The sequence below is a fragment of the Bombus flavifrons genome, chromosome 16 (genome assembly GCF_040668555.2).
Source record: "Bombus flavifrons isolate JBK064 chromosome 16, iyBomFlav1_principal, whole genome shotgun sequence".
NCBI classification, from domain to species: Eukaryota; Metazoa; Arthropoda; class Insecta; order Hymenoptera; family Apidae; genus Bombus; species Bombus flavifrons.
Genome location: NC_138457.1, coordinates 7,367,276 through 7,394,219, shown reverse-complemented (window position 1 = coordinate 7,394,219; position 26,944 = coordinate 7,367,276). Strand labels below are relative to the sequence as shown.

Genomic DNA, 26,944 nt, shown 5'->3' with positions numbered 1-26,944 from the left:
AATGTGTACCATGCAACTTTCACCTGCAAAATTTTTTCATTCGTATTTTTCCAGATATTTTGGCATTTTCAGCCAAACATACTCCAGAATCGCAATTGCACCGCGATTACCGGAACACCCTGTATTTGCCCCGTATTTGAGATTGATGAGACGCGGTATATCGCATGTAGGAGAAAAACAGGTTTCAAAGAAGCGGTTCAAACGACCCGGTCGATACATTTGCCGATGAAAAACCAAGAGGTAGCACGCATCTCGATTAAAAAAGAGAACCACTTTGCCGGCCACGAGTTAATGACGTGGACGATTGTCCACGACGTTTTCTATCCTGCTTTTCAATATCCTGCGTCCCACTCTAACGCGCGTTATTGAAACGAGAGGAAACGTTCGGTTGGCCGATACATATCCTATTCTCGTGGCAATCCCATTAAAGTCGATGAAACCATCGGTTATTAAGCGCGTGTGCCATCATCGGGGCTCTGGCTGTTTCTCTTGCGACGTCGCATTAACGATAATGGGGGGAAAACGAGTGCCGTTATCGATTTCGCGGAATTTACGGGTTTGCGTCGATGAATTGCTCGTAATCGTTCTGTGCGATGAAAACAGAAATTCATTTGTCCCGTTTCGAGGCCTGCCATCCACCTGCAAGGCAGAGAGAGATGGCGAATAGCAGTCGGTGAAATGGTAATTTTTCAACGGTCCCATCGGCGCCACTGTTTTTCATCGCATGAAAATCCAACTGCTGCTTCCTATCCATGTTTCCATCAACCGATCCTCGATTTTTGCGGGTTTCTAGCATTTTTTTTCTGTATTTTTTTCCCCCTCTTTTTTTTTCGTTGTCAACGTGGACTCGTCGGTTTCTCTCGAGGCAGGTTATCCGGCAGTAACGTGATCAAATTCCACAGGCATTTATAAATTCTTTCAAGGCTCATTTTCTAGGATTCGAACGATAACCGTACCTTTTTTTTTTTTTTTGTATTTTTTTTTAGGAAATGTTCGAGTCTACTTCAAGCGCAATAAAAGAATCTGCGGCTGCAGCAAATAGAGAGGGTGTATTGCTTTAATTGAAGATTTCTCATAGGCAATACTGCAAGTGCAAAAATGAAAAAATGTTGTTTTTTTTTATCTACATACGAATGGGAATACCGTAGTATAGAATTAAAGATTTTCATTTGTAAGTAATTGCTAACAGCGTTAAAAGGTAATACCACCGGTACGTCTAACATCGCATCTATATAAAACAATGTAAGTGGCATTAAATGGTAAGTAAGTTCGAACATATGGAATATTATAAAATATACTTTTGCAATAATAATAGAAAGACCACCTTGAGAAAATATATTTGTTGTCTTTTAAACTAGCTATCTAGAGACAAAACAGAATTGGTACTTACAGTGCTTGCAAATTTAAATGAACGGCACGTTCAATTTTCTCTACAACTAAGAGGAGACATTTCTACAAATACGGTCCTGTTTCTAACGGAATTCCACTATACTGGTAGAAAAATAAACAAATTTCGTGACGCTCTTGGATTATCTTTTGCACACTCACGAGGTCTTATAATAATCAAAACAAATGAAATTTCAAAAATAATATCAAGTTTCGCTCTTAAGAAATTCGATGTCTGCCACTTACAGTGTTGTCTAGGAGAAGCCCTCGATCGAAGAGTGTTTATGCTTCAATTGTAGGTGTCAAGAAACAAGATGTTCAAGAGGAAAAGGAAACATATCCACTAACGTAACCTGAATTCGTAGAAAAAAAAATATATCTGGAGAAGAGCCATATAGTATGTGCTACATCTTAGTTGTAAAGAAAACTCAGTGTTCCGTTCGTTTGGATAGATAGCATAGACAAAAACCAAGAAACGATTAACTAACGTTTATAGACACTTGAGTTTTTTCCCCATAGAGGCGACACTGTGACACCATCTTTTAGCATTATTAATGACTGTTTAGGAAGGGAAACTACACTTGAATTCTGTGTTACAGTATTCTCGTCGGTATGTAGAACATTTTTCAATAAAAAAATCCAAATTCTTCAATTTTCCTATTTATAATGTCTTTTACAATTATAATTATAAAAATATGAGAAATTTCATAAAAATCAATCCTAATCTGTACTTGACAGTATTTTTCATCGAACAGTGATGGAACTTATTCTTACTATGAATTCCAAATCAAATCTAATTTTCCTTTCTAAATATATCAAAGTATATTTTCTATATTTTACGGCTTTGTTTCGCTTTCTAAACATTATAACGACTATAATACCCTATGTATATTTGTATTTATATATTTCTGCGTATTATTTTTCTATCCCCACCAATTAAAATACCAATTTGGCTGAGGGCACGCGTTAAACGACGGTTCTGTCTCTGTTAAGGTTAGAAATTACAACAACCGACGTCGTTGTCGTTGGTGGCCTTAAGAGAGCGTTGAAATATACCTCTTTTATAAAGAATGATCGAAGAACCGATGAATAATAGCGAGTCTTGAAATTGAGGGAAACATCGAAGGCGTTTGGGTTGATGGCTCGATAAATTAGCCGGTGCCCCGTTTTAAAAACACTTGGTAAATTGAGAATTGGCGGCCGTCAGGCCTGGCTAAAGAAATGATCGAGGAGGAAGAATTCGTTTTAACTAGAACCTCTCGCAAGAAGTCCCTTCATCAGTAAGCAGAAGTTAGATTAATACGACTCGGTTTCGCAAGAATTTTTCCACGTCACTGTACTCTGGTTTTTGAGCCAATTAAAGTATCCTTTATACTAATATCCTTCATACGTCGCAATAAGCAGTCATAATGGACTGCGCGTCTTAGAAATACCGCAAATTGAAATTAAGTCTGAATGGAACCTAAATTAGGTTTAGGTTAGGACTAACATCAGGCTTGAAATTCGTAGTAAGACTAAATTTGATCACTGTATAGTCAGAAAACAGGAGTAGGTATAGGTTAGGATTGAGTTTAACGTTGGTCAGGACGAGTTATGATGTTACGTTTAGGTTAGACCTCAACTATTTGAGTCAATTAAACTATACTTTATAATAATATCCTTCATACGTCGTAATAGGCAGTTACAACGGACCTGCACGTCTAAGAAATACCGCAAATTGAAATTAAGTCTGAATGGAATCTAAATTAGGTTTAGGTTAGGACTAACATCAGACTTGAAATTCGTAGTAAGACTAAATTTGATCACTGTATAGTCAGAAAACAGGAGTAGGTATAGGTTAGGATTGAGTTTAACGTTGGTCAGGACGAGTTATGATGTTACGTTTAGGTTAGACCTCAACTATTTGAGTCAATTAAACTATACTTTATACTAATATCCTTCATACGTCGTAATAGGCAGTTACAACGGACCTGCACGTCTAAGAAATACCGCAAATTGAAATTAAGTCTGAATGGAACCTAAATTAGGTTTAGGTTAGGACTAACATCAGGCTTGAAATTCGTAGTAAGACTAAATTTGATCACTGTATAGTCAGAAAACAGGAGTAGGTATAGGTTAGGATTGAGTTTAACGTTGGTCAGGACGAGTTATGATGTTACGTTTAGGTTAGACCTCAACTATTTGAGTCAATTAAACTATACTTTATAATAATATCCTTCATACGTCGTAATAGGCAGTTACAACGGACCTGCACGTCTAAGAAATACCGCAAATTGAAATTAAGTCTGAATGGAATCTAAATTAGGTTTAGGTTAGGACTAAGATCAGACTTGAAAGTCGTAGTAAGACTAAATTCGATCACTGTTTGGTCGAGAAACAGGACTAGGTATAGGTTAGGATTGGCCGTTCAGGTTAAATTCAAACTTCTTTTCACTTTGCAGTTACATTCAGATTAGTAGATTTTTGAAGATTTTTACGCGTTCGTAGAAAATTTGAAAGTACCACGATTGCACATAATACAAAAAGATATCCAAACTATTGTGCTATCTATAATACTAGCTAGGCAAGACAATCTTCCACTCAGCTTATATCTTTTTCATTACATTCTGAGAAATACGAATAAAAGCCCGCAGTCTACAAATTAGATCCATGTCACATTTATATACTAGTTGACAAAACAAAAAATCCATCAAGCTGCCCCCTCTCCCCAAGAAAAGCTGCAACTCAGAATCTACAAAATGCATAAAATTTCTGCAAAAACTAGAAATTGATAGTTTCGCCTGCGTTAATTCCATCTTTAAAGCGCGTTGCGCTCGCATGCAACCAGTAATCTCCCAGTCACGAAGAACAGCATCTTTAACCTTGCTAACAAGCGTTAATCCGAGCCTTCCCCGGCACGTCTCGAGACCCCTAGACGTCGAGACAGAAGCGGTAATTGAACGTTATTATATCCTCGCGCCACAACCAGGTCCACGATTCTTCGGGGTCCGTAAACGACTGGAAGAAAAAGCTGGCTGTTGTCGAGAAAATAAACGCGGTTCGAGCACATTTCGCTCTCAGTTTGCATTTTTCGTAGACGGTCTTGGCCCTGTTTCTCTCTTCTTCTCATACACAGAAGAGGTCCAGGCACCGAAGAGACAAAGAGAATGAAATGGGAAAGAGGGAGTTTGTGGCGAGGGGGAGGGAAGAAAAAAGGTTGGAAGAAAACGAAAGAATGGCAGAAAAACGAGGGTGGAAAACTGGGGAAAATGGGGGCGAGGGGGTGTTACGGGGACGAGGCAAGGCACGGAGGGGGTGGCCCTTTAATATTTGCTCGCTGCATCTCGCGGACTTTCCGGGGAAGATCGATGCGACTGTGACCTCCTTCTCTCGCCGGCTGTTAAATTAAATTATTATGATCGTTATCGTTAAGCAGCGAGAAGATATCGCGGTTGAATCGCGCGTGCCGACACCTGTACACAGGGACGAGTCTGCTCGAGCCCAGTCGGAGAACGGACGCGGCAAATTCTATACCGCTCGAAATAATTAGAGGTTCTCGTGTTACCCTGTTGTGCTAATGGATCTCATGGACGGCGGAGGATTTTTAGCCTGCAATTTTCCCGTGTTCTTCGCAGCTCCACGATTCTAATGGGAATTCGGTATTCAGAAAGTGGCGTTCATGTTCTTTGCTAAACTAGAAGCATTCTAGTTGGGGGTTGAGTATTGAGAAAGTGGTTGTTCGTGCATACTTTTGCTAAAACATTTGACCAAGGTTTTCCTAGAATTCGTATTGCTCGTATTGGGTTTGAGAATAAGAAATCTTTTTCTACTGCTCTACGTTAGAAATCCGTATATTTAGGATGCAACTGTTGTACATCCTTTGTGGAGGATTCTGATGGGACTTGAGTATTCAGCAAGTGGCGCTCGTGTGTCTGGTAGTATCTTGACGATAACTTGCCCACGCTTGGGATTCTTTAGGTTATGTTTGAGAATAAGAAATCTTTTTCTACTGTCTCGCGTCGCCAGGCTGTTCTATCTGGAATGCGTGTCCCCTCTCTTCTTTGCAACTAGAAGATTCCGAAAGTAATGCTCGTTTATATCCTTTTGATAAATTCTTGGCAAAAAATTCCCTAGAATTGGTATTACTCGTATTAGATTCGAGAGTAAGAAACACTTAGCCCCGTGTATTTAGCCTGCAATTTTCCAATTTTCCATAAAAGTGGAAATCTGTGATAGGAATTCAGTATCAAAAGAAATAAAAAAAAAAACATTTTTATCTCTTGTATTGTATTTTTGTATTTGTATTTTTATAGTGGTAAAGTATACACGGTAGAATTTCAAAAGCCCTAATTCACTTGTCGGTCCTAACCTCCTAATTGACTCAACCTAACCTCCACACCGTGCCATAACTATCATCGTTCGATACGCACCAACACCGGAGCGCATCCATATTCATAAAAGGCTCTCGTGTGACACTCGTTAACAAGCTTCATCCAGCCTAATTCTCTCGCAACGGGAACGTACCAGCATCGAAGGTGTAGAAACGAAACGAGGCACCCTGGCTTCGCAGGAAGATCGAGCCACGAGATGCATAATCCTCCCGAGGCGCCATCAAATTATATTAATCCACTCCCATCAGGAAATTGGAGTTCGCAATGAGAGAGAAAGAGAGGGGACGAGGTCGACGCGTGTGCTCACGTTTCTCTTTGTTCCATCTAGACGCGATACTAGCGCCGCTTATCCGCGATCTGATCGCGGATACGTCGCTGATCGGAATCTGCCTTCTGCCTTTTTCCAAGATTGCTTCAAGCTACACACGGATGAGTAGAATGGATGATGAGAGGGGGGAAAGAAAGGAAAACCTGGAGGAATTTCAATGGTTGGTAATTGGGTCAAACCCCGAGCTGTACAACCTCAGCTCGATCCGTTTTACTTGTTTATTCCCATATCGCGAAACGAGTTTTCGAAGGAGCAACGTCGAGCAACGAGAACGCCCGAAACGCGTGCCAACGACAAACAAGACGGATACAAGACGACAAACTCTCGACAGCTTGTTATCGCTGATGGAGTTTCGCGAGACTTTCCGCCCACCCTTCTTGTATAATTGATGGCATATTATTAGCGTTTTAAGTCTTCCGTCGCGCACGTGACTTCTTCGTAAGACGTCGAATACCGTGTTCTTTCGATTTTCATTTTCGAAATTTCTCAATCCTGATCATAAACGTTTCTTCGACGTTGAAAAATATATGGAGAAATTGTTATCGGCTTTCAATCTTGTATTAAATATCGTGTAAAATCGCGTAGCTAGTTGCTAACGTTAAAGCAACACTGAAATATCATAATTCGAGAAGGTTAAAATAAGATAAATCTTATGGGCTAAAAATTGTTCAACCGTGCGAATGATTTAGATAACGTTATCAGGAAACAACGTGCAAATGCCACGTAATATTTTTCGAAGATTAAATGTCATGGTGTAGTATATCTGAGAATGGGTAAAAAAAAATTTTTTTTAAATATGTGAAATTCGCCTGGCAGTCTACGCGTTAAGCACTCTAGAACGTATATTGTGATTAATAACGAGCAGATATCAAGTTTCATTCGAAGTAATCTATATCACGCGATAAACGAGACTGCTGAAATATCGCGAATATCGAAATACAGCGTTGAGAACTGTTTATGTTAGTGGTAACAATAGGTACGACGTTTGGATTATGCATTGTTCGATACGTTACAAAACGAATTACTTTTCAGACGAATTTCCATGGTAGACGAAAAATGGATAATTCGCGGTGACATCGAGATATCAGAAAGAGACCGAGTCAAACGCGTTGAAATTTCCTCGATTTCCAGGAATTTTCAAATCCGGATTATCGTTCAGGAAAGTATAGTAAATTCTGGGAGAATGGAATCGTGCAAATAATAAAACGACGACAAAAGATTGTAGATCAGATTGGTCGATACATCTTATAAATAGAGTTTTTTTTTTTCTCTTTTTAATATCCAAGAGAGGAAGACTGCCATTTGCTAATTAAAAATCGCTAGGAAGATCAGTAGTTTGGCTCGTTAACGAAGTAGGGATAATTATTATTGTCACGAGTTGCTGGCTTTTTAAAGCAATATTACTGCTTTCCTGTCTCTTATCTAAATCTCCCAAATAATAGTACATTATCCTTTAGCCATTGTTGTTAACGTACAAAAGTATACTTAAGATGAGTATCAGCTAAAAGAATCTCTGGTGTTTACAACTGGAATTAACAAGTCTGCTACAATGGCGGGGCTTCCGGTGTTTCTTGTTTTTGCCATTTACCGAATGCGCGCTAGTGTTCCTGACGAAATTAATAATACGATTGCCAAAGCGATCGAAATAAGGTTATTTTTCGTGGAAATTTCAGAAAATTCGATATTACGGCGAATTTGAATCGTTAATAAAATATGTTGATATCTCGCAGAAATTTTATAGTTTAATTTTATAGTTTAAGTACTTACTTGCACCATATTATTTTGATTATAATTATTTATATCTAGCTATAGGATGGTAAACTCTGGTGTTAACAGTGATACTAAATTCTTGTACACAACACTAACGAGTACGGTAAGATACAGTAATTAGTGTAATAAACAAGAGGCGTAAATGAATCCTACATTTCGTAGCCTGGTAAAATAGCGAAATAAAACGAGATCTACAAATTATTATAATATTTATACATAGATTACATATAGAAATTGAATGAATTCGTGTTTCCTTTCAATCGAATAAAAATAGAAATAAATTTAATTTAATTAAAATTCTTATAATAAATTGTTCCATAGTATATATTGTTTCACCTGTTAAACATGCTGATGTGATTAGTTAAGGAATTACTGTGCAATGCCTCGAAGCTATCAGTTCTTGGAACTTCCTACCATTCGAAGGTTGACTTTGTTTTGGTATGTTTATTGTGATCGATACTGAAACGTGGAGATTGTCGCAAAAACATGTAAACAGTGAAAATTCTATTACAATAGAATACCATTGATTTACGAAAAGAGCGACATAAAATAATTAATTGCTATGAATAAGTTGAATATCGTAATATAAAATAATAACGATAATATAAAAATATAAAAGAAAATTAATCTACATAGGAAACCCTAACGGCGGTTAAATATAATGATCCAATTCAAATATTTTACACAGTGCTCGTTTGTAACGATCGAATCACATCTTGATCAAATGTGACCGCTATTATAATATTGAAACTATATAATAATAAACAAAATATTAATAATTATATATAACATGTAATAATAAAATTGTCCTACGTAGAAAGTCTAATAACTTTTGAGACGATAGTTAAGAACGAACCTAACTGTAAGAAAAATCTGTTCCCTATCATTATGAGCCCCAAAAAAGTTTCTTATACCTTCCTCTAACGAGCACAATATCCCTGTCAGTCATAACTTTTCTGGAAACCCAATCAAGCCTGGCCCCGTTCAGTCTATCCGCTGAAATTCCTCCAAAGAAAATCCGCGATGGCACCATCGCGCGTTTGGATACTATGTTCCGGCAGTTATTGAACAAACGACGGTCAGAATAGGTTGGAATTTTTAATACCAGCGAACGCACGCTACTCTAGCTGCGACTGCGGCACCGAGTGACACAGCGCTAAAGCCACCCTCGTAACACCCTACCACATACTCTTATACGCATCTAAGAAACGTCCCCCAGATGAAAAGTCACTCACCATCAATAAGAAGACAGGTCAACAACAGCAATCCGAGTCTCCAATCCATGGTCAGGCAATCGATCAATTTATAACCAGTCTATCTTCTCTAAGAATCTTCTTTAATGCTTCACCACAGTCTCACAGAGAACAGCGTCACACACGGTGTCAGCTCACGAAAGCAGTAGTCCACGCACTGTAATATACCCGAGTCACAATTCAAGGCGGCAGAGTCACAATGGGAAAGGGCCGCGGCAAGGAGCACCTTGACAAAAAGAAGGCAGCAGAGTAAGTACCGAATGGTTCGAGAGGTTTGCCGGACTCCCCTTGACCTCCCTCACGATAAGTCGTACGCGTGACGATCGCGCGAAAGGCACGCGTCGCGAGGAAATAACTGCAGCCGGTGAGGCATTTGGGAAGAGCGTGTGTATCGCGCGATGATCGCGTGTCCAAGTGCTGCGACCCTAGCGAGCTCATGCCGCCCACTCCACGGCTACCCCCACCGCGCGGTTCATGGCTGGCGTCGAGCGGAGCAGCAGCGTGGCCGAGCAACGCCGAAGACAACCGAGCGCGTACGATCTCGTGTTGCGCCCTTTCGGTTGGCGTGGTGGGGAGAGCGGCGCGCCTGAGAGTAGGAACACGCCTCAGGGACGGCGTATCGTGGCCCGCACCCTCACCACCGCGTCCCGAAGACTGGAAGATTGCCTCGTTTCGAGTCAACGAGATTTTGTCCCCGCGATTTGCTTCCGAACGAGATCAACTGGTATTCGGTGGGGCGGATAGACGACCATAGTGGGGACTAGATGAAGGAGGCGGCTGTTTCGGAATTTTCCTGACGCACGGCGAAAGGGAAAGCGGCAAATAGTGGCGGGTCAGTGGTAATGATTGTGTGAGCGAGCCAAGCAATGGCAATTAGGGGGTGGCGCCGCTACGATCGGTCCCCTACTTTTTTACTAATGACTTTATTGTTCCCCTTAGCAAGATTTTACTTCTTTTTTTTTTCTGGTCGTTTGGTAGGTTTTCCGTGTTCTTCTTTTTTCGAAAGGTAAAATGGGTGGGTTTGTCGAGCACCAGCGGCGGAGCACTGTTGTAATTGTTGATGTTCCCTTTATTCGTTTGTTTTTCGCAAGAACAATTCCGTGGGAATTCCTCTGTATTTAAATACCGGACCGGCGGGAAAAAATTTCTAGCCGGCAGTGGAAAATTTGTTTCCCGCTTTTTATTCCAGCCCAAACGGGGACACGGTCTCTTGACGACTTAATTAGATTTTTGTTGTCCGACAGAAGCAAAAAGACAGACGCAACCCCTTCTTGTTCTTCCTATCCTCCGCTCTCTCCCTTAATTATTTTTCGAATTAATCAACTCCCAAAAACCGAAAACGGAAATAGGAAAACGTTCGGTGATGTAAATATAGCATCTACTGAATTAATGTTATCGACCAGCGGTTACGAGGTATTCTTTTTGGCAAAAAATTATATCGAATTTTTTAAGGGACATTATTATTCATATTTGGACTATTGATCTCAAATCAAAAATAAAATTACCGGATAATATTATGTAAATAAAATAGAAAAAACTATCCTACTAATTATGATTTTTTAAACATCAGAGGTAATAGCTAGAAGCGTGAGAAAGTCGTATATATTCGTCGGTCAGATCAATGGATCGACAGGAGGGTCGAGTTATCACGGAAGGAAGAATGGTTACATACACCCATAAACAAACGGAATCGCGTCAAACCGTGCAACCGCAATAACAAGCCGCTACAGTTATCGTCGCGTGTGCACTTGTGCAATTATTACCGCACCAGGGGTTCCCCTGACGATTGTACTATCAGAACAAGTTCTCCTGTGCACATACAGTCGTCAAACAACAAATACTTTCCAACTAATCTCTAGTAAATATTTTGCTTCAGCTATGGGCATAGACCATCGATTTTAGGAAATTCAAGGGTGTTAGGAGTAAGTGACTAGGATAACAGGTATCTAGCTGTTTCTGATGAACAGGAACATCGTATAATTGATACCTACACACGACCAACTGCATACCAACGAACTTGTGCGATTATCTGGTTTGCATCAGAAAAGCCACGTTACTCACAGGTGTTACTACCATGAAAATCTGCTATACGAACATGGACGAATGATAAGAGGAATTATAATAAAAGCAGACAAATAATACATTGCGATGAATGAAAGGTAAATCTGCAAATAATATAAAAATGAAGTTCGCCTGTCGATTTAAAAAAGCAGGTTATGTTCAGGAGATTAACTCGTCCGTTTGTTCCTAACCTAGAAATCCTCGTGTACAACAGAAGAGAAAATGAATAGAACGTAACAATTCTGAACAAAAGGGTTAAACAGGGCACTTGTAAATCTCTGTGCAGCGCTATCGGTGGGAAAAAAAAGAAACGTAAACGAAGCTAGCACGCCACCTGAGCCCCCGAACGGAAGAGCGACGCTCTTGAAAAATCGTGTTTTCCTAGCATGGCAACTCGAGAGGGTCGAAAATTGATTAAAATCGAGGCAGAAATCGAGCAGTGAGCGATTTTTCAACGTGGACGCGGAACAATGTGTCGCTATTTTGCCTGAAAACCGACCGAAGAATCGACGCGATAAATCTCGGCTGTCGGGGTCCGTGTAAGAGCAAAGGACACGCGCATGCGCAAAGACACGATTCTACGTTTCCACGCAAGAACGTCCCATTAGTGGCAAGCATTATTTCGCCGCGCGATCGGCAACTCGCAACTCTCGCGATTTTCTGGTCGAGATGGTGCATCAATGGATATCGATTTTTTCCTTTATTTCTGCATTTCTATTCGAGCTCGTCCAGAATTTATCTCTTCCTCTTTCGTATGTCCATCAAGGAAAATTTTTAGATCGCAGCAATAGTATGACGAGTACGCGTTTTTCTTTTTTGTTAATTTTTGGATATTAGCGTCGCGCTACGAATTAAACTTTCATGCGAGGGCAGGCATCTACGATACTCACGGCAAATATTTGTCTACGAATATTATGAAGACTTGGAAGGGACGAATGCGGAGAAAATTATCAACGTGCGCGAATTATGAAAGATGGTAGACAAGATACGACAGGACCTCTCCTACGCTATACACACAAAAACATAGCAAACGCAGTCTGATCAACGAATGACCACTCGACTCAATGTTGAAGTAAAAAAAAATAGAAACAAAAATTATTTGTATTAATCGTTAAGATGTGGAATTTTTTTTTCCTTTTCTCTTGATCCAATGCACTGGAAATGTTAAAATTCGCTTTGGCGAACGTGGTTTCTGGGGAAAATGTTATTGCGTCGCGAATTAAGGACACTTAATAATGCCCATCGACGAGCTGACTTTATCGTGATGTGGCCGTAATGGAGCCGCGACTATAATCGCGATTTTATCTCTAAGGACTCTAAAACGATCGCATCACGACCTTACCGCGACCCCTTTTTGATCGATGGGAACGTGCCTTAATCCTCCATAAATCATGACACCTTTGTTACCCAAAACGCCTGCACACAGCGATCCTCCGATAAGATTTAACAGGATCGATGAAAAAGGCGACCTAACCCTGCCGAGTTCCGCCAATTTTTCAATCTCGCGAGATCTTCGGCGACAAACCACACATCTTAATAACCATCCCTTATTGAGTTAAGCTTCGTGACTAGCGACGGGCTCAAGCACGTCGCGAGTAGATAAAAAAAAAACCCCGACAGATTCAGAAAAATATAGAATTCTTCGTTTCCTCGCTGCTAACATCGTTCAAGGATAATGGAAAATTTTTTCAAAACTCTTCCGGGTAGCGTTCGAACTACCAGGCGATCGTTGGATATTGGATTTTACCCCGTTGTCCCCTTCGCTTTGTATCTCACCGGATATCCTCTCTTCTTCAATTATTTCTTCATAAGAATGATGCAATGCGCGAAAAGTACGGAAACTACGTTGAATAATAAAATTACATACTTCGTGACTATTAGGTTGGCAACTAAGTGGTTGCGGATTTTGTCAATGCCACCTAATGACAAAATTCGCGATCACTTAGTCGTCAACCCAATATATATCGTAATAGACGATCCTTCGCAGGTAGTCAAATAAGCGTCACCCGAATATGGGTGACACGACCAGACCGGGAATTTCGCTATCGCCCGAATGTGACTGATGCTGTCGGATCAAAAACTTTGCTGTCACCCGAATATGGGTGACGCGCCAGTCAACGTGTTAATAGACAGAGAATAGATCTATATATGCTCATAGATATTATTATTAAAGTATACATAGATAATGATTATTTAATGACTAATATATATTCTAACAATATGTATCGAAGTATAAGATCAGCTTCGGGTCATATAGACCCGAGGGAGACGACTGTGTTAATTTGTATTTATGGCTACATACGTGGCGTGCTTCATCCCATCGCTATTTACAATGTGGCGAATTACGGCGAGGATACGGATTTGAAAATTTCCGAAGGCGCTTCCACCGAGTGGAGAGCAAGCTCGTTCGCACGTGGCCGGAGCAAACCACCAGGAAGGTTAATTACTCGCGGGAGTTCATTTCGGGTGGGCCAGCAGAAAGCGGTAATTGCAAAACACAAACACTTACGCCATGGCGTTGAACGTGCAAAGGGGGCACCAGAAGGGCCGCGTGGCGATCTTCTTCCCGGTAATTACGTCTCTTTTTTACATTTTCTTCCTTCTCCTCTTTCCCTCCTTTCCTTTTTTTCTTTCAATTTCACCGCACACTCTGCCCCGTGTTTTCCTTCCCTTCGATGTACACACAGGGTATAAATAAGATAACCGCGCACGATGCACTTTACGCGTCACTTATCCGGTAAAACCCACGTAAAGGCACCGTTTTCTATCGAGAACGCCACTTACTTAATTTTCCCGGAGAAAATATCGCTTTTCGAATCCACACGACTTTAATCGCGCAAGATCGCTACGCCGATAGTCGCACGACCCCTTTTACTCGCCGCTTACGACGAGCATGGCACACTGTCATCGTATTCTGGCCCCTGGCACATAGGGAGCTCTTCTGCTTATAGGGTGTCTTTAAAGGAACCCCCGATACTCGAGTCAGGATCATAAAACCGCTATGATCGAACCGAAAGGAGATCGTTTGATTAGCCTCGATTACCTGATCGTGATTATCTACTAGCCACGGTGAAAACATTTCCCAAATTCCATCGTGGTACAATATTTTTGTTGTAGGGAGCCAATGAGGTAACCACGATCAGTCATCGATCATGATCGTAAGAGACAGAAGCGATACGGACGCATTGCACTCGTCTGATTCCTGCACCTATCGATCAGCGATGTACAGAAGTACTGGACCGGCAACTAAGTGACTGCGGATTTTGTCAATGCCACCTATTGACAAAATCCGCAGTCACTTAGTTGCCAAGCCAATACATAAGACCTGAACAGGTAGGGCTTTTGTAGAAGCTGGACTCTCGCGATTCTTGCAGCAAGGTGCTCAATGACTGACGCTATTCCTTGCTTTACGATCCCTGTCATCCACGTTGCCCCTGCATCTACGATACTCTTTGCCATGGAAGCAGCAAAATTAGACCTCGCGTTTGCCCCTTTATCGCTTCTCATCTTACGTCGCTAACCAAAGCCAGCGTCCTCACTGTGCATTAACAGGATGCACCTACGAAATTCGCCTACCAAAATGTGCAAAAAGTGGAGAGTGCAGCACTATGAGGGTCCATACGCGTCGGCTACTATGAACGTACTAGATCTGCTGAAAACATCATCCACGCGTACCCTTCTCACTTTCTCAGCCAGGATACACGAAATTGAGAGAGTATAGATCGAACAACGAGGCCAACCCACCCCTTCTATTCTTATAGTGGTCGATTTAAGGGGTTCCATAAAATTCCCTGGAGAAGATGGAGGACCACGGGAGGAAGGAACAAATAACGGAGCAGGGAATCGTAAGGAATAATATACGATAAATCTGAACCGCGATGTTCCATGGTTATTCAAGGGGTTGAGGTGTGTGTGTGTGTGCAAGCGAGTGTGCGCGCGCGCTAGTTCTCTTTACGCGTGCACTCAGGGCAGACGGCGAGTGTCCACGGCCCCGGGGTCTACGGAAGAAGAAAAAAAATATAATAGGAAGGTTGTGGGTCACGAAACGGCCGAGCATTAATCCTTTTATCGCGAGGCATAAATGTTTGGAACGGTGACAAACGTTTGCCCAGCCGAGTTTGCGTTTTTAATAAAGCGATATTTTTCTGGGAACGGCTGGCCAGGGAGCTGGTTATTTGCTTTCGAGCGGGTCTAGCGCCGCCGCACTTTTTAAAGCAACTACGCTGCAAGCGGAGCGATGATTTTTTAAATTTGGTTTTTATAGGGTTTCTTGGATTAGGTTGGTCAGCCACTGCATTTTCCCTACGGCTTGTTAATCACTCGCCGTGTGTTTTTATTTCATTTCAGCCACGGTGGTCCAAGTGCCACCTAACGAGATTAAGATGCGAGCAATAGCGATTTTTATATCAGTTTCATTTTCAAATAGTTTCTCTGGATTTTTGCAAGATCGCCGCACTTTATTAATTGCTCCTTCGTTTGATCTCAAGTGGTGCACGTGCTGGTAAAATGACTACACGTGCGATTAGAAGGACACTGTGGATTAAAACGACCATAGGTTAGAATAATTAAATATTGCAAAATTTCTTCAAATTTTGTTAAATGTCGATTTTCGATACAGTTACTTACTTGCTGGTTAACATATAATCCCCAAATGGTGGTTTTTTAAATAAGAAACACACAAAATGGTTCATATGCCATAAGAATTCTAAAACTGAACAAATATCAAAAAGTAGTCAAAAATATTCTACGAGCTCATCGATATCACGTACGATATTATCGTTGCGAACGTCATTACATCATTGCGGGGGAAAAAATTACATGATTTTTAGTAGGAATTTTATAATAAAATTGTAAAACCAGTCAGTTTGGCTGGTGTGCTGATTCCAGTGTTAGTGTCTGAACAATTTTTCCCCATTACGTTAACCGAGTTTCTTTGCCAGATTGTTTCCATTCGCTTGATAATTCCGGTTAGTATAAAGTTAGTGAGAGGCGATCCAACCTTACCAGTTCGATAGATAATTCATTTACGTTCGTGTGCATTATTTCTCTAGCTGCGACAAAAACACCCGGATATCGATGTTGTCACGTTCACAGAAGAATACACATAATTGCACCGAGTCCTATTTTAGCGTCACTTGGACTCTGCTTAAGACTGATAGCCGTTTATTGATTGATTTATATTGAAATTAGGACGGGCAAGAGTCTAAAGGAAAGTAGACTTATCTAATGCAGATCTCGATTAAAATTAGTCGTGATTTTTATGTGTGAGAAATACGTCGTTCTATTGTTTAATCCTCGATTTTCCACGTTAATTAGAACCAAGACGAATGTAAACGGTAGGCGAGTTAGCAGTTTCAAGAAGCATCGATCAGCCTGATTTATCGATGGAGCAAATCGGTTATTCGAGTTGGTAAATGTTTATCGAATAAACGAGCGTGTTCGATTAATTAACACGGAGCCTATTGTTGCTGCTCGCCACGTCCACATGTTGCGCTCACAGGGGAGTGGCCAAAGTTGCCCGGAATAAAACGTTAATTATTACTTGACAATTAGCCGTCAATTAATGCTTACGAAACGGTTAATTTGACGAGACTTGGGCAAACTGTACACCTGTTGTCTGATCCACGTTCACTTTAAATGGCCCAACGACCCGGTCACTGGCTTGGAAATCGTAAAATAGGTGAACCTAATTGGTTCACCAACCTACTGAAAAATTCATCGAAATTGGGCCAAAGCCAAATTCCTCCGCCTCGAAAATGGCTAAATTATACCATAGGGCAGTAACTCCGCAGCTGATCGATGAAATCTACCTACGTTGATCCTTCGCTATGTGCTACCGTGCCATCGAAATATATTAAGTTACTCGGACAGGCACGACAAATTGCGTTCCGTAAAGTTGACAATCGAAAAAATGTTCTAGGTTAGGATTCCTTCACATAAAGGACATCTATAGAACCGATTTGGAACCGATATACGGTAACAGCTCTGCATATAGCACAGTAATTCTACCAAGTAGCAGTTTCGAAAAATCCCATTTCCGAAACGTACAAATTGCTAATTCCAAAAATTCTTAATTTCTAGTTGCAAGATTCGAACTGTAATTTAATGAAATTATCCAGGGGAATTATCCAGGGTTTGTATAAGCAGAACAAAATCTCGTTCGAAAACAAGAGATCTCTACGTTTGAAACACTTTCCTAACCTAACATATTCCAAGGTATTTCATAGAACGTATTTCTCTCAGCCTAATTTCCATTTCATTTGTTTATTTGTCTATTAGAATACACGTATACCTTTGTTACAGAGAACTAAAGCCTCTTTGTTTACGATTAAACAAGAAAGAAATGTTGGTCGAGTTGGTTAGGTTACTAGGTTAGGTCAGAGTTAGGTTAGGTGTAGATTAGATCGGAGTTAGGTTAGAGGTTAGGTGGATGTTAACACCTGAGAAAATGAAAGCTTGCCTTAGAAGAGATTTCTAAGAAGAAACGGTAAGATAGACCGTAATCCTTTTAGCAAAGTATAACGAAGATCAGGACGAAACAAAGGTTGTTAATCTGCGACTCCAGATAAGCGTCTTCTTCGTGATTGTATACAGAACCGCTCGCAATTATTCAAACGGTACTGCTTTTATAGTTTACCTCACTTTTATTATAGAAGCATTTCCAGGTTATTGTTATCGTCGTAATTTATTATTCAAGCAATGAACACTTTGTTTACCGTATCGATTATCGATGCAAATCGTACGTGTCTTTGGTTGGAATTTACGTAAGCCATCGATTTTTGACGTCGTTCGAAATAATTATCGGCAGACCGTGGATATTTATGCATTCATGGGAAATATCATTGTTCGGAAGTGTAGATAATACGCAAAAATATACAAAATATCCCAATGAAGTATTTAGTCAGCTATAGTTACTGTACCTCATATTGTTTATAATTATATGAATTATCGTAATTTTAGAATCCAATATTTAACATTCCAAATTAATATTTGGATAACACCGTGCTATTTAAAGGTCTCCATCGTTGTTCGTCAAAGTCTAAATTTGTCTCGATATCCGCGGTCTAATTATAAGGATGGACGTGTCCCAAGTGATAAATCCCGAAACTCAGGTTCATTGAAATTGTCAAAGGTGTCCTTGCACTGGAGAGGTGGGATTTTTCGCCGTCAATTTTCTCACGTTGCTCGTAACTCGATCAGTCAGTGGGAAACTTAACTGTCCATTAGAGTGGGATCGTTGCTTATGGTTCGTTTAGCCGTCGTCCAACTTCGTCGAATTTGATTCTTCAGATTGTTCTGGTCGATCGATTAACGCGCCGCAAGAAACTTTCTCTTCTTCTTTTTTTTTTTCTTCTTCTTCTTCCTCTTCTCGACGAGTTGAACGAAGACCCGGCCGGTTTGCTCGACAAGGCTACGCTTTTCGACGGCAACTTTTCCGCTTAAAATAACTCGCCTTAACTCAATTATTTCTCATTAAGTCCGCCGGCGCTGGGGCCACTTCTTTTTGTCCTCGCTAACTTTTCGCTGGGCCGCACAATGCTCTGTCGGTGGGAGCAAAGGGACGAGGTCGCCCTGTAACCCTCGCCCCCACCATCGCCAGAGGCGAGCTAGACGAATGCAGGGCTTGCAAGTGTGTCATTCGATTAATTTTTACGTAGACCTGTCTTTTTTTTTTTTTTTTTTCGTCTCTCTGTCATCATTGGGCTGGCAGGATGCCTCTGAGCTAAGGCTGGCGAAAGGACGTAGGAAACGGTAATTCGTGATAATTGCGGAACAAACTGTGATCTACTACGGACCTAATTTACTTTCAGTTACCTAGCCATAAATTACAATGTCTTGGATTAACGCTAGCCACTCGTGACTTTCTCGACACTTTGACCGGTTTGCAACAACAGCATGTAAAGTTGATCGAAATGCTACTGGTAGCTTGTTCGTTTCAGCTTATTAGCCCGGAAATTCAACTCGATTACACGGGTTATGATATACAATACACATACGTTGCACACATATGTACACGTCATCTTAATCCCACGTTGTCCTATACTACCAAAGTGATAGTTAATCAAAATAGCTGATTATTTCGAATAATATCGTTCTTCATTTTCCCTTCGAATAGAAATTCAGCCAAACCTAAGACAGTTGCTTCTTTTGCCGAGTTATTTCTTTCCAAGTAAAAGCGTTGAATTAATAAAAACAGCTCTATCTCGAGTAATTATCAGGTCTGTAAGTATGAAACCGGAATTTGCCTATAGATGGTCCTAGCTGATAATGTAGTTATCGCTAAACTGCGTCATTGATGCCAAAAGTCTTTGTTGACATCTCGCAAACATTTTCGACTCGGAACGATACAAGTTTCGTACGACAGCATAGTTTGTAATAGCGTTGAACATGTCAAATTTTGTGCCTGGAAACTACGATTTGCGGACAGCATTGATTTCCTCTTACCATTTGAAGAAAACTGCTGCAGAATCGCATCGAATGCTCGTCCAAGCTTACGGTGAGCATGCTCTTGGTAAATCACGGTGCTTCGAGTGATTTAAAAAATTCAGAAGTGGCAATTTTGACGCGAGGAACGAAGAACGTGGAAGACCACCGAAAACGTTTCAAGACAGCGAATTGCAAGCATCGTTGGATGAGGATGACGATCAAACGCAACAACAACTCGATTTGAATCAAGCTTTGCGTGAAAAACGACCAGAATATCAAAAAGGGCAACGCAAAGTAATTTTGCTTCGTGATAATGCACCATCGCATACAGCAAAACCGGTGAAGGAAACGATCGAAGCGTTCAGTTGGGAAATACTTTCGCGCGCGGCTTACTCACCAGACTTGGCTCCGTCCGATTACCATTTATTTGCATCGATGGGACACGCACTTTCCGACCAGCACTTCGCTTCTTACGAAAATGTACGAAAATGGCTCGATGACTGGTTTGCCTCAAAAGAGCGACAGTCTTTTTGGCGTGGCATCCACCAATTGCCAGACAGGTGGGAAAAATGTATAGCTAGCGATGGGCAATACTTCGAATAAAATATTTTTAATCATTTTCATACAATAAACGTGTATTTTCTATACAAAAATTCCGGTTTCATATTTACATACCTGGTAAAGTTTCATTAAAATCAGCAAGTAATCAAGGTAAATTTGATTTTCTATTGGAAATAAAGATACAAGAAGTTGGGTTTGCTAAGGGGTTGAAAAATGCAAAGAGCCCCCAAGTTGCCTAATATTCCCTGGCGATGCCCACGGTACCTATACGCCCCCCCCCCCCGAGGCTGCACGAAAGATCATAACCGATCGAATAAAGATTCCAGACATCCTGTTTATCGTGGCCAGTCACGTAGACACGAATTCGTAGTGTGTCGCGTTTTGATAGCATTCGCATACACATACCGTTAGCATAACGTACGCGTATACACGATACGTGTAACGTGGAGGGTATTTAAACGCATATGGCTGGCCGCCGGCATAAATATGGAGTTCTGTTGCCGGCTGGAATGCGCAACATACGGCCCTGCCGCCCGCCAGGATAATGAGCACGCGATCGTTACGCTATCGATGCACCACACGTTCTACCAGCTGCCCTCCCTCATCGTTTTGCGAAAAGTATCTTCGCCGTTTGTCACTATTCGCCACCCTACACAGCCCCAGCCAGATCTTGTTGCAATTTGCTGGCGGTAATTAAAGGGGAGCGGCGGTGCTGCCACCTCGAGGGACAGTTCGAAGCACAGTCTTTGAACTCGAGCTATTTTCAACTGGACAACTGGAGAATTTGATATTTTGATGTTTGCAATGTCAGGCTTCGAGGTCGACGCGAATGTTGGAATTTGTGGAGATCTAAGAGATAAGATAAGTTACGTTGGTCTTTCTCGAGTCTCCGATGCCCGAGATGGTGTTCGATAGTTTTTGCAGCTTGGAATATCAGATTTCGTGCGCGATGATAAGTTAGAAATGCTGCAGCGGTTTACGAATTACTTTTTCAGCTAACAGTTGCATACTTTGGCTCTACTTGGGTTTCTCACATTAGAACTGGTCTATCGTGTGGAGTTTCAAATTTTACACTTTCTGAGCTATCTCTGGATAGACAATCTAGTAACTTGATACTTCTTCGAACTGCCAGTGTTCTTTTTTCTTTTCAGTTTCTGATGTCGGCTAATCAGTCAGACACGAAGTTTTCACTTTAACCGATACGATACCGTTATGGAAAAGACGAGTTGCTAAAAGTAATTTTATTTTTGGCTCGATCAAATTTTACTTCGAACGAAGGTAAAGAATAGAGCTATTTGCTAATTTTAGACCTGTGATATTGGCTTCCTAAATCAAATCAGGTTACTGCACCACTTCAACCCAGGTTACCTCGATTCACACGCCTTCAAACCAACTACATATTTTCACTCAGGAATCATAACTCGAGTCATACATTGTGCAATCTTGATCCGTACGGTCTTGATTTCTACAATCACGAACTTACACTCGTTCGTTTAATCGGCGCGTGGTTTTCTTTCGTAACGATTGTAAAAAAATCCCAAGATTTTCTAAAGAGATTATTTAAAAGTAAATGCTCGATGGCTGAAAACGACATTAGTATGAGAAATTTGTTGCAGCTTTATCTGCAAGCTGGTCGTTCGGCAGAAGGAAATAGGAAAAATTCAGTGGATCAGGTTCACTCGGGGAAAACACAGGGTATTATTTCTAAAGCGAGTTTCCTAATTCCAGTAACACTTCGATCGAATTATTCCCCGTGAGTTCACGAATTCAATAACGTTTTACGTTCGTGGCTGGCCGATAGCGTACTTTCTCGATAAAATATTTGTACGAATATCAGCAGATCGCTGGATATACCGGTGTAGCGACCATATATTCCTCGCCGTAGATGGCTGGAATTTCTAACCTTCGACCAAGTTTGCTCAGAGCGATGTACGATAAGCAGACCAGCGAAAGAAATTTAAACAGGCGCAGAAAATTTAAGAAGAGAAAAAATTAGGCTTCGTGACATTTGCCACGCTAAGGTACCTAAAGATTCACGCTCACTCGAACCTGATATCTCCCGGCACGTATGTCCAATATATTGGGTTGGCTACTAAGTGATTGTGGATTTTGTCATTAGGTGGTAATGACAAAACACAATAATTGTCACACGTAGCCTGTTCGTTTTACATACAGTAAAATGTATTTTAATTTCAATTTTACGAGACACGACAGAAAAAAGAACAAGACTATGGCCGCCCTACTGACTTGTCTCTTTTTTCAATGTTCTCTTAGCCGAGGATTCGAACTGGCGACACGTCGTCTTCAGTTCTGGGCCTTAACGAGCGTGGCTGGCTGCCCCGCCGCCTACTGACTTGTTTTAAGGGGGTATTCTGGTCTAGAAATTTGAAAAAATCGAAAAAAATTTTGCTTCATATTTCCAAAGTTTAGACATTCAAGAATATGCCCTTAAAAGGATTTTTCAAAATTTCAATTATTTTATGTGTTACAGTCATTTTCGTGACGCGGCATCTGCTCCGGTCCGACCGGAACAAATGAACAGTAGACGGTAGACGTTGTCCGAGTGAACTTGTCTCAAAACTTTAAACGCGTTTTTCTCGAAACTACTGTTTTCGAGTTGGCGTGCACGATATCTCAAGTTCTAACGAACCGATTTATTTCAAATTTGGTCTGAATATTCCTTGTATACTCCTCTATCGTCCGGACCACGCTCAGCTCAAAATCTTTAATATTACTATTTTTTAAACGTTCGGAATTGTCAAAAAAAAACGTGCGAAATAAGAAATTTTTTTTCGAACGGCCGTCATTTTGTGAAAAAATGTTGTATTGACTTTCCCAAGGTTCAGACGATAGCGACATCCATACTAATTAAGAATCCGTTCGCATTTTTTATTTCGGATGACCAGAAGAGTCGATATCATGCACGCCACGACACCCCATTTTTTTGGCAGCACCCACTTTGCCAGCTCGTAACTTTTTAAATATCGAGTTTTTTTTCAGTGAATTTTTTACGTAATCTCGAAATATCAATAAACAAATGCTAAAAAGAAGGATGGCAAAAATATCTTTTATTTCGCTTGTACAGAGCTTCAAAAATCGCTCGAAATTCATGCCTCTGGACCAGAATACCCCCTTAATCAAATTCAGCTACAGTCAGCTTCGAAGTAGCAGCATTCCAAATTGACACACAGTCGCGTACGATAGAGCTGGGTAAAGCTATTGCTCAAAACCATTCCGCAGATTATCTCCCGTAATGCTGTTGAGAATTTTCGCTTTTACGCTTTTCATCGACTAAAGAACGTGTAATGGCGCGGTTGAAAAACACGTGTACGGAACACGCAACGTTCACCGTAAGCCTCGACCAATGATTGAAAAGACTGTGTGTCGCATATATTCTCGGTTTAACAGGAAGCTTGATGTTTATTCGTTGCTCACTTTTGCTGACCTACATTTTTCCACCGACCGAAGAAATATGTATAATTGAACATGCATCCAGTTGCACCGAGTACAGCGATCGAGCTGACTTTTGCAACATTGTTGGTAGACGAGACATCTTCCATAACCGTCCATTTACATTTCCCCTGTCATTCCTCATTCTCCAGCTGTAAGTCCAATCTTCGTATTTTGTAACTGCCTGCTCCAACCGTCTAACATTGCTGCTCATAGTAGCTGACTCTACCGAGGCTACCAAAGTGAAAAGTAGCAAATTGCGATCATAAACCAACGTTTTGACATACTTGGTCCGAGCCTGATAACCCGATGTATTAGACAAAATACATAAAATGCTGGCTATCGAGGTGAACAAAGGATGAGTGAAATTATAAACCGGTGACTGGGCCGCGAATTAGGCTGATATTCAGGTTGGCTGGACAGGTGGCTAAGAGCATTGGACGCGAGGGAATCGACGTTTTGTTCGTAACAGCCAGCGAGTCTAAATAGAGACAAGAGGCCACGTTTTGTGATTCTACGAGCACTTTAAGGATCCTTTTACTGCGGCGCAATATTTTATACGTCTATTGCCCGTATATGGGCGCAGGTCGATTGAAAAAAGTTCCGTCTCGCTCCTTCGTTCGAGTTGCACCCGGTCTGTAACCCGGGCTGCTTTTATTTCCTACCCTCGTTTAGGCTTGCATCTCGCCGAGCCCGCATTTCGTACAATTACCCGGAACGTCCATTCGTTCCATTTGAAAGATTGGAATTTTTGGAAAACTCGGTAACTACGGTAACGCCAACCGGATGTGGATCGATGGTAACCGCCTGTGTTTGGAATCAAAAAAAATTTTTTCCGCATAATTCGCCTGAGATGAGTGGCCCCTGGGCCGACTTCCTAACGGCCGGCGAACTTTCGACCCGATAAAATTACCGATCGGAATCGGCAAATCCACGGCCAGCAAAGCTTTCCACCCCGGCCGACGAAGAATCAAATTAAATTATACAATTTTTATCGATATTGATAGAATCGCGATAGGAGATTCAAATTAAATTCAAGTTAAAACTACGTAGCTGAGTTCTGGTTAAAATTGAATTTCGTGTATGCCGTGGAGTTAAATTAGGTTAAAATTAATTAGACCAAGACTCGTAATAGAGACAGATTTAAGTACTTTGGTACTTAGGTAGACTTAGGTTAAGTTCTATTTAGAGCTAGGTTTCGTATAAATTATGATATACCGTTGAATTAGGTTAGGATTAGGTTTATAGTAGATCTGAGTGAATAGCGAGATTTAAGTGAGAGAACGATATAGATTTAGGTTAGGTTATGTTACTCGGATTACTTTTTCATTAGGTTTCGTATAAGTTACGTGTAAATTACGATATTAAGTTCAGTTAGGTTAGGTCTAGGTTTATAGTACGTCGGAGAAAATATCGAGATTGAAGATAGACGATGACAAATTTAGGAACTCAGGCATTTTAGACAGATTTAGGTTAGGTTCAGTTGCTCGGATTAGTTTTTCATTAGGTTTCGTAGAAGTTACGTGTAAATTACGATATTAAGTTCAATTAGGTTAGGTTTAGGTTTATAGTACGTCGGAGAAAATATCGAGATTGAAGGTAGACGATGACAAATTTAGGAACTCAGGCATTTTAGACAGATTTAGGTTAGGTTCAGTTGCTCGGATTAGTTTTTCATTAGGTTTCGTATAAGTTACGTGTAAATTACGATATTAAGTTCAATTAGGTTAGGTCTAGGTTTATAGTACATCGGAGAAAATATCGAGATTGAAGGTAGACGATGACAAATTTAGGAACTCAGGCATTTTAGACAGATTTAGGTTAGGTTCAGTTGCTCGGATTAGTTTTTCATTAGGTTTCGTATAAGTTACGTGTAAATTACGATATTAAGTTCAATTAGGTTAGGTCTAGGTTTATAGTACGTCGGAGAAAATATCGAGATTGAAGGTAGACGATGACAAATTTAGGAACTCAGGCATTTTAGACAGATTTAGGTTAGGTTCAGTTACCCGGATTAGGTTTTGATTGGGTGTCGTTTACACTAAATTCATATTAAACCAATAAGTTAATTTCAGATTGCGATAGTTCTTGATTTAGGTTAAGTTTGAATTGAAACTGGATTCGATAGCAGATTGGTCCACATTGAGTTAGGTTCAGTTTGAGTTCATGACAGATTTCAGATAGCATTACACGAAACCTAATTGAGGCTAGTTAACTGTGCATTAAAATGGCAAATTCAGGTGAGAATTATATCAAGTTCATCGTTCAATCTACGTCGTATCTACCATTCAACTTTTATTAACAGCTGGAATAAAGTTGATACGATAAACTACTCATAAAACAATCACGTCGACTTTCAATTGATATCGTGATATTAATAATCAATTTCCAATAATCTCCTCTAAATCGAACGATCGACACAACAAACGAATCGAGGATATCTGCAAACACGTAAAAATACTCGTGTTGCAGGACAGTGTTCAAACAATGCCTATCGTGTGAACAAACACGATCGTGCAAACATCGATGTCGTCCATGTGGAAACTATAATATCGTTTCAATCCTGATTCCAAGTAAACCCAATTAGTTAATACGCTCGTAACAGTAATCCTACCCAAAGGAGCGTGTCTGACATATGGCCTTGAGGAAATAGTTCAGAATGATATCGCTAAGTACACCAGCTGGAACAATTCTAACGAGAAATATTCCATAAAAAGAACTATATTCGTCCGACGATGGAATTGAAAAATAGATTTTTTGATACAATTTAAGTTGAACATTGGGAAGCTCGTAAGAATATTTTCAAAAATATTCTACAAATTTTCGTTCGCCCTTCTTCCTAGCGAATTAGCAAAAACTTACATAGTCAAGAATTTGTCTTCCATGTTGATCGAAAATATAATATTTTTTGACGATCAACGCCTGCTTCTATTCTGTTTGAAAATGTTTTAAAGGGTAAAGCGCATTTTATTTCACAAAGACAGAGCTGGCTGCTAAATTAATCGCAGCATTGTTCAAGGATTCTCGTCAGTTTCGTGACGCATCTTCTGGAGCCGCGTGTCAAGGAGTCTATGCGATTCCGATAACTGGCTCGTATTTCTTACTAAGTAACTTGCCTCTATCTGGAGAGAAGCTCCTTTTTCCTTCGATACACATAATTCTGAGAGTTATTCAAGTCGATCTTTCTCCACCCTCTAATAAAAGCTTCACCCTCGGAGAACACAGTCCAATAGGAAGCAACTCTAATTCGATATATTGAAAGGAAGCTGTCAGGTGGAAAACAAAAATAATTCCTGACAGAGGGATGCAGCGTTCAACTACGAAGAAAGTCTGCACTC

General features: G+C 40.6%; 1 protein-coding gene across 4 annotated transcripts in view; it reads right to left on the bottom strand.

Annotated features, from left to right (window-relative positions):
- LOC138188018 (uncharacterized) overlaps positions 1-26,944 on the bottom strand; it is a 131,237-nt gene that overhangs the window by 62,955 nt on the left and 41,338 nt on the right. The window contains exon 1 of one of the 4 annotated variants that reach the window (XM_069129385.1): positions 9,090-9,555. The exons of 1 other annotated variant lie outside the window; for it this stretch is intronic. In XM_069129385.1, the coding sequence (XP_068985486.1) occupies positions 9,090-9,138 (49 nt within the window). In that variant the 5' untranslated portion in view covers positions 9,139-9,555. Of the gene's footprint in view, positions 1-8,768; positions 8,918-9,089; positions 9,556-26,944 lie in introns of those variants that run through there. 2 more of the 4 variants (XM_069129384.1, XM_069129387.1) reach the window with 2 other exon arrangements.